The sequence below is a fragment of the Dendropsophus ebraccatus genome, chromosome 11 (assembly GCF_027789765.1).
Source record: "Dendropsophus ebraccatus isolate aDenEbr1 chromosome 11, aDenEbr1.pat, whole genome shotgun sequence".
Lineage (NCBI taxonomy): Eukaryota > Metazoa > Chordata > Amphibia > Anura > Hylidae > Dendropsophus > Dendropsophus ebraccatus.
Genome location: NC_091464.1, coordinates 42,183,998 through 42,193,470, shown reverse-complemented (window position 1 = coordinate 42,193,470; position 9,473 = coordinate 42,183,998). Strand labels below are relative to the sequence as shown.

The 9,473-nt window shown below is 46.0% G+C and overlaps 1 protein-coding gene across 1 annotated transcript; it reads left to right on the top strand.

Annotated features, from left to right (window-relative positions):
• The first annotated feature begins 868 nt into the window (after positions 1 to 868).
• On the top strand, positions 869 to 2,891 carry LOC138767386 (uncharacterized). Its single transcript, XM_069944887.1, has 5 exons — positions 869 to 1,010; positions 1,097 to 1,144; positions 1,268 to 1,328; positions 1,842 to 1,921; positions 2,485 to 2,891. The coding sequence occupies exons 1-5, from the start codon at positions 929 to 931 to the stop codon at positions 2,889 to 2,891; spliced, it is 678 nt and encodes a 225-aa protein (XP_069800988.1). The 5' UTR covers positions 869 to 928.
• Positions 2,892 to 9,473: the final 6,582 nt, after the last annotated feature.

Sequence of the window (9,473 nt, the reverse complement as noted above, 5' to 3'; positions counted from 1 at the left end):
CGGGCGGTAGCCTGGGGCCCTAAACTCCTGGGGGGCCCATGGCTACCCAAAAAGACATACTTTCAGTGGTGTATTGTCTCCTGGCTACAGTTCTGCCATAATTTGCAAAAAATTGCTGCTTTTTCTAGCAATTTTGAACAAATTAGATCATTATGACATGATCTATCCTGTACTATGAACACCACGCTAGTGCTGCCATGATTACAGTTGGGGAAGGGGGTGGCCCGGGCTTGGTGAACAGCCCAGGGCCTATGGTGAAGTTAATCCTCCCCTGGGTTAAGCTATTCCCCTTGGGTGCTTACTGGTCACCTGGGCTTGCTGGAACGTTGAGGAACGTTCTTTTCTACTCACCTGGTCCGGGTGAGTTTGGCTTCTCTATTTTCTGAAGACAGCAGAAGCTTTCATTTAGGGACATAACTACAACATATGCAAACGGGCACCCCCTCACTTCTTTTCAGTGCATTTACCAGGAGGACTGATCACTGTGAGTTCATTAGCAACTTGAACTCAGATGAATCCTCCCAATATTACAAAGAAGCTACAATGTACAATTAAGCTTCCGGCCTTACTGTGACACATCCAGAGAGTGTAGATAGTGGACGGGACATGCGTGATTATTAATAACAGCAAAGGAGCGATTGGTGGAATGGGCTCATATAAACCCTAATCGGATAGGACATCATCACCCCCTAACGAAGGCAACAAAATGCGCCGTGAGAAATGAAAAGTGAAATCTGATTGGTTGCTAGGGGCAACTGAGCCAGTCTCACTTTACATCATGTTTGATAAATTTCCCCCTATGTGACTGTGACATCATCAGTGACACAGCCTCACAGTACAGCTCTGATGAGTGATGACATCACTACGGATGGGCAGTGTTCTATGTGTCCGGGCTGCACTGGCCTCACTCCTGATTCTGCACTTGTAGATGATGGAGGCACAGAGTGGGCTTGTGCTATTTATGCTATTAGCTTCAGGCTTTGGGATAGAAGAGGTGACTGAGACATCAGGTAATGGCTTCATACTGGGGAAATTTACTTTTCTACATGGAAATTACATTTCTGTATTTAATGTCTGTATTTTCCTTTCTGGACAGTGACCTCAGGGTTAGTGAGTGCCAGCGGACAGGACAGCGGACATAACAGTGAGTAGTCACTTCCATATATATATATATATATATATATATATATATATATATATATAATCTCTAATAATAATAATAATAATAATAATAATAATAATAATAACTGTCTGTGTTTATTACTAGGCGGAGGCCTTATCAGCCTGATTGTCGCTGTGGTCCTTGCTGTTGTTACCCTCATCTTCTGGTAAGTTTCTGCTTTTTATATTTTCTGACTAAGCCTTAAGCTTAAAGGGGAACTCCTGTGAACTGTCTTTTTTTTTTTGTTTGTTTGTTTTTCAGATCAACTGGTGTCAAAATGTTCAATAGATTTGTAATTTACTTCTATATAATAATGTCCAGTCTTTCGGTACTTATCAGCTGCTGTATATCCTGCAGGAAGTGTTGTATTCTTTCCTGTCTGACATGGTGCTGATTTTCAAATAAAAGTAAATTATAAATCTCTAAATTTCTGACACCAGTTGATTTAAAAGAAAAAAAAAACACGCCAGAGTCCCCCTTTAATATAGAGGCGGTGTTATTATCTTGCTTCATTTTCTAGGAAACAGAGCTGACATGTAGCTTTCTATCAGACCTCTAGAGGGCGCAGTTACTATTGCAGCCACATTATATGCAGATAAGGGGATGGCTGCTAAATGAACAGGTAAATGAATATTGTCATCTATAGAAGTTTATCTAAGGACTTTGCTTTGTTTCACAGCGCAATATATTGGATTCGACGCCGGCGTCACCAAAATCCAGAAGAGACTGAGTTAAGAGAGGTCATTGTACATAAACAAGGTAATACTATATCATAAATGTCTTATAGGGGAACTCTGGCATTTTTTTCTTCTTTCAAATCAACTGATGTCAGAAAGCTAGATAAAATTGTTTTCTACTTCTAATTAAAAATCTCCAGTCTTCCAGTACTTATCATCTGCTGCATGTCCTGAAGGAAGTGGTGTATTCTTTCTAGTCTGACACCGTGCTCTCTGCGGCCACCTTTGTCCTTGTCAGGAACTGTCCAGAGCAGGAGAGCTTTTCTGTGGGGATTTGCACTGTGTCAGACTGGAAAGAATGCACCACTTCCTGCAGGGCATACAGCAGCTGATAAGTACTGGATGACTGGAGATTTTTAAAAAAGAAATCAATTACAAATCTATATAACTTTCTAAAACCAGTTGATTTGAAAGAAAACAATTTTCTCCGGAGTACCCCATTAAGATTTAGATCCAGATCCCCCTCACTTACCCTGTTAGTGTTATACTGGTTGTCGTCTATGGCGGCCTGTATTCTGTCTATAGAGCAGCAGGTAGAGGCTCATAACACAGGATGATTCTGATGTCTTCCCTTTTACATTGCAGATGTGCCAGAGGTGAATGGGATTCCAGAGGAGCCAACTGATGGAGGGGATCAAGCCAGTACCGTGGAGGAGGCCGAAACCATCAGTCATTGGCCAGTACATGTACATGTCAATACATCAGACAATATGGCTGATTGTAAACCAAAGCTGAAGAAACATGCATCGGTAGCAATGACACTTATTGAAAAGACTCAAGAAATTAAAAGGAAGAGACGTTTTAAAAGCCTCCGCTCCTTCTTCAAATTCCAGAGGAAAAAATCGTTGACCAGAAGCCAAATAAGAAGAGAGCGTGAGGAGAAATCCAGACAGGTCGGCCTCTGGCTGGAACGAAGACGAGGGAAAAAAATTAAAATAGAGGGAAAAAATCCCAAAAAGATGAGGAGATCGTCCTGTTTATGCTGTGGGTAAGGTTCCATTCTGGTCATGGACTTCAGCTCCCTCACCAGTCATATTTCTGACCCATAATAAATACCATCTATTGAAGTTCTGATGACTTATGGCCGTTCCTTCTCCAATCACACTCTATGGATTAGATCGCTATGATTCCTGCAGTTATTAGGAAACCATCAGTATAGCTGGTGAAACACGTAGGGAGGTAGGGGCAGGTACCAGCAGGGGACGTTCTTTTTCAGGACAATCTCACCACTCAACCAGAAGGGCATAACAGGGTCTAGATCAGTGTTTCTCAATCTGCGGTACGTGTACCCCAAGGGGTACGTGCTACAGGTTGAGGGGTTTCGCCAGAGGGGGGAAAAAATAAAGTTTTACTTTTGGTGCCAGGACACTGCTATCACTCAGCAATGCCGCTCACCTGAGATGCTCTCTCCTCCTTCCCCCAGCAGCAGCTCAGCAGCGTTCTTTGTGTGGGAAAGGAGATGCTGCTGGGGGAAGGACAGACACTCAGGGCAGTTAGTAACAAGAGGCACCGACAGGGGGCGCAGTCAGCTATCTCCCCCGCTCTCCTGGAACCTGCACCAACAGCATCGGCCCCCCATAACAACCCCCAAATCTGTGCTGGCCTCTACAGACCTCCAGCAACCCTGGCATCCGCCCCCTGGGACCCGCGCCAGCAGATACGGATCCACCCCCCCCAAGACCCACGGCTACAGGTTCTTCTGGTAGCTATGGAAGGACCCCACTCTCCACCCCCCCCCCTTCACCTTCCCTCTCCCTCTCTCCTCCATTCACCTCTTCACCTCCTATCTCCCCCTCAGACCTCGATGCAGAGCTGACTCCACGGCTCAGAGACAGAAGACATGAAGACCCACGCCTGAATTAGGTGAGTATGAAGTTTTTTTTGTTTTTGTGTTGGGGTACGGGGGGACATTACTACATGGGGGTATCAGGCTACATAGAGAGGTATCTGGCTACATGGGGAGGTATTTGGTTACATGGAGAGGTATCTGGCTACATGGGGAGGTATCTGACTACATGGGGAGGTATTTGGTTACATGGAGAGGTATCTGACTACATGGGAGGGTATCTGACTACATGGGGGAGGTATCTGACTACATAGGGGAGGTATCTGACTACATGTGGGAAGTATCTGACTACATGGGTAGGTATTTGACTACGTGGGGAAGTATCTGACTACATGGAGGGAGGTATCTGACTACATGGGGAGGTATTTGGTTACATGGAGAGGTATCTGACTACATGGGAGGGTATCTGACTACATGGAGAGGTATCTGACTACATGGAGAGGTATCTGACTACATGGGTAGGTATTTGACTATGTGGGGAGGTATCTGACTACATGGGGAGGTATCTGGCTACATAAGGGGAAGTATCTGACTACATGGGTAGGTATCTGGCTACATGGGGGAGGTATCTGGCTACATGGGGAGGTATCTGACTACATGGGGAGGTATCTGACTACATGGGGAGGTATCTGACTACATGGGGAGGTATCTGACTACATGGGGAGGTATTTGGCTACATAGGGGGAGGTATCTGACTACATGGGGAGGTGTTTGACTACATGGTGGAGGTATCTGGACACATGAGGGAGGTATCTGTCTATGATGGAGAGGTATCTGACTACATGGTAGTGGTATGTTACTACATGGGGAGGAGGTATCTGGCTTCATGGGGAGGTATCTGGCTACATAGGGGAAGGTATCTGGCTACATGGGGATGTATCTGACTACATGGGGGAGGTATCTGTCTATGATGGGGAGGTATCTGACTACATGGGGCAAATATCTGACTACATGGGGAGGTATCTGACTACATGGGGAGGTATTTGGCTACATAGTAGGAGGTATTTGACTACATGGGGAGGTGTCTGACTACATGGGGGAGGTATCTGGATACATGGGGGAGGTATCTGTCTATGATGGGGAGGTATCTGACTACATGGGGGAGGTATGTGACTACATGGGGAGGAGGTATCTGGCTACATGGGGAGGTATCTGGCTACATAGGGGAAGGTATCTGGCTACATGGGGATGTATCTGACTACATGGGGGAGGTATCTGTCTATGATGGGGGAGGTATCTGGCTACATGGGGGAGGTATCTGACTACATGGGTAGGTATTTGACTACGTGGGGAAGTATCTGACTACATGGGGAGGTATTTGGTTACATGGAGAGGTATCTGACTACATGGGAGGGTATCTGGCTACATGGAGAGGTATCTGACTACATGGGTAGGTATCTGACTACATGGGTAGGTATTTGACTACATGGGGAGGTATCTGACTACATGGGGCAAATATCTGACTACATGGGGAGGTATCTGACTACATGGGGAGGTATTTGGCTACATAGGGGGAGGTATCTGACTACATGGGGAGGTGTCTGACTACATGGGGGAGGTATCTGGATACATGGGGGAGGTATCTGTCTATGATGGGGAGGTATCTGACTACATGGGGGAGGTATGTGACTACATGGGGAGGAGGTATCTGGCTACATGGGGAGGTATCTGGCTACATAGGGGAAGGTATCTGGCTACATGGGGATGTATCTGACTACATGGGGGAGGTATCTGTCTATGATGGGGGAGGTATCTGGCTACATGGGTAGGTATTTGACTACGTGGGGAAGTATCTGACTACATGGGGAGGTATCTGACTACATGGGGAGGTATTTGGTTACATGGAGAGGTATCTGACTACATGGGAGGGTATCTGGCTACATGGAGAGGTATCTGACTACATGGGTAGGTATTTGACTACGTGGGGAGGTATCTGACTACATGGGGAGGTATCTGGCTACAAAGGGGAAGTATCTGACTACATGGGGAAGTATCTGACTACATGGGGAGGTATCTGACTACATGGGGCAAATATCTGACTACATGGGGAGGTATTTGGCTACATAGGGGGAGGTATCTGACTAAATGGGGAGGTGTCTGACTACATGGGGGAGGTATCTGGATACATGGGGGAGGTATCTGACTACATGGGGAGATATCTGGCTACATAGGGGAAGGTATCTGGCTACATGGGGATGTATCTGACTACATGGGGGAGGTATCTGGCTACATGGGGGAGATATCTGACTGATGGGGGAGGTATCTGGCTACATGGAGAGGTATCTGGCTACATGGGTAGGTATCTGGCTACATGGGGGAGGTATCTGGCTACATGGGGGAGGTATCTGACTGATGGGGGAGGTATCTGGCTACATGGGGAGGTATCTGGCTACATGGGGGAGGTATCTGACTACATGGGGGAGATATCTGACTGATGGGGGAGGTATCTGACTACATGGGGAGGTATCTGGTTACATGGGGGAGGTATCTGACTACATGGGGGAGATATCTTACTGATGAGGGAGGTATCTGGCTACACGGAGAGGTATCTGGCTACATGGGTAGGTATCTGGCTACATGGGGGAGGTATCTGACTGATGGGGGAGGTATCTGGCTACATGGGGAGGTATCTGGCTACATGGGGGAAGTATCTGACTACATGGGGGAGATATCTGACTGATGGGGGAGGTATCTGGCTACATGGATAGGTATCTGGCTACATGAGGTAGGTATCTGGCTACATGGGGGAGGTATCTGGCTACATGGGGGAGGTATCTGGCTACATGGGGAGGTATCTGGCTACATGGGGACGTATCTGTTGGGGACATATACAGCTCTGTGGGACAGATCTGGCAACAAGAGGCATCTTCAACTTCAGGGGACAAATCCATCTGGAATTAACAAATCCAGGTGCAGGGGACATACCTGACATATGTGACTGCAGGGGCATACCTAGCTACAGACAGCATATTCAGGGGACATACGTGGCTAGGAGCACATCTTGCTACATGGGACATACCTAGCTGAAAGGGGCATATGTGGGTGCAAGGGGTGTATTTGGCTGCAGGGGGGCATACCTACAGTAGCTGAAAGGGGCATGTCTAACTGCAAGTGGTATATCTGGGTTCAGTGGGTATACTTAGTTGTACTGGTCATACCTAGCTGCAGGGGGCATATCAGGTTACAGGAGGCATTGCATACAGGGTGGGCATTAATACTGGCCACAGGGGCATTGATCCAGGGATTATTCTGATTACCATTGGAGTCGGGAAGGAACAAGACAGTAGGGTTTCCCTAGGTTTAACCTGATGGACTCTTGTCTTCTTTCAACCTAATAAACTATGTTACTATGTTATTACTGTTCACAGGGGGCATTATTATTGACTTAGGGGGGCATTATTATATGACATTACTTGAGCATTATTACTGGGTCCTACAGATCAGTCACATTGTTATGGGGGGGATCTGATCTGTGAATGAATTTCTGACAGAGATTTTATCCAGAGCCCATGGCAGCAGTGTGATCTTGTCCTAAGTAAGGGTAGAGTCATACATACAGAGTTCATAGCAAAATCCACTGCAATACTCTGTACCGTTATGGCCTATGGCTCTGCATTCTCCCTGCGGATTTTCATTCCGCTGCAAGAATGTAGCCACTGCCTATTTACCTAATTGGCTGCTGGGCCTTAGTGAGCCGGGAGCAAGAGAAGCAGGTGGGAGTGCGGGAAGGTAAGTATGATCTGTCCAGAGCCCGGCAGGTAAGTATGATCTGTTTAGGACCCGGCAGCTAAGTAGTTAAATAGGCTGTGGCTACATTCTTGCAGCGGAATGAAAATCCACAGGGGGAATGTAGAGCCATAGGTCATAACAGTACACAGTATTGCAGTGGATTTAGTTGTGAAACGTACGTGTGAATCAACCCTAAGGCAATGTTTATAATGGATCGCATCCTTGGGGGTACTCGGCTGGAGCATCTTGTTGCATGGGGGTACTTGGCTTGAAAAGGTTGAGAAACGAAGCTCTAGGGGACTATTTAAAGCAATCATCAGATTATATATACTGTTCAGTGCTATGCTATTGCATACACTGGACAATGTAGGGTCTGTTCATTTGAGGCCACCTTGACTTGTGCTTGTATTTCAGCCAATGCATCATGCACCTGCACAGTAAAAATAGTTGTATTAGATGTACTGGCCAATTTTTTGGGTTGGTCAGATGGTGGGCAAAAGGTTATTAAAATAGGTTAGCATTAGCATTAATAATAAACCGAATATTATATGACGAACTCGACATAATAAAGGCAGCATATGTTTCTGTGTAAGGGTCTAACAGCAGGTTACAATGCACTAACCTTAAATTGATTTACTTTAAAGGGAAACTATCAGCAGGTTAGAAGCCTCTTACCTGCTGATATGTCCCTGTAGCTCACGCGGAGCTGAGGATAAAGGTAATTTTCACCCTTGGCGCTGGTTTCGGAAAATGTGTAGTTTATTACTTATGTAAATGGGGCGGTTTGGTAAACTGGGGGCTTGACTAGCACCCTCAGTGGACCAATCCACCTTAGACTTCCCCTTCTAATAAATATTACTAAAATAGACAGGTCAGGAGTGTCGACAGGTTCCCATTAAGCTCATGAACCTTCAAGACTTTAGACCTCTGAAATACAAATACAGTATTTTCCTGCGTATAAGACTACTTTTTAACCCAGGAAAATCTTCTCAAAAGTCAGGGGTCTTCCTATACGCCACTTGTCATCTTATATAGTAGAGTGGTGCTGTGCCCAGAAAAACACATCTCTTTCACCTATCTGGCCCGTCCTTGTATCCTAGCAGTATGACTTTACCTCCTTCTCTGCCTCTCAGATCTCGCTGATGTCTGATGTTTTTTATTTATTATTATTTGGTGTTGTCTGATAAGGCAAGTATATTCCAAACTCTATATTTTAACTGGAAAACTTGGGGGTCGTCTTATATGCCCAGTCGTCTTATATGCCGGAAAATATGGTAAATATTTTTTCATAAATAAGGCTGGTGTAACGACTGTGCCTTGACGCTCCTCGGCTTGGGTTGTGTGGCCGAGAAGGCGCTGAATTTTATGTTTCTGTGCAGTTTCCTGAACCCTGTCTGAACACAGGTGTATATTAAGTTTGTTCAGCCCCACCCATCTTGCTTGCTTTGCCTTGGCAGCTTCAGGGTTAGCCCTGCTGCTGTGCAGGTGAGCAGTGTGGAGGATCAGGGGCCGGTCCAATCAGCTGCTGGACTGAGTAACTGATCCTCAATATATAGTATTCAGCTCCAGCACTCCTTGCTGGTTATTGTAGTTTTATACTCCTGTTCTGCTTAGTATTTATTCTCTTTCTGTGTTTGACCCTTGGCATTCTCTGCTTTGACTATCCTTGTTTGCTGCCTGCCCTGAACCTTGTACCTGTATCTGGACCTTTCTCTTGCCTGTAGCTTTGTACTACGCTGCCCCCTGTTGCCGACCTAGACTGTAGACTTTGATTGAATTGTGTTTGTTTTTCTGTCCTGTTACGTGTTATCTAACTATTTCAGTGCAGGGAGCGGCACTGTGGGCGCAGTCACCTAGGGCTGTCTTGTGGCAAGTAGGCAGGGACTGTGGGCAGGTTCAGCTTAGGGCTCACTGTTCTTGTCTTGTTTGCCTATCTTGCCAGTGCCCTGATGGGTTCACACTACGTTTTTGTAATACATTGTTTTTATCTGTTTTTGGC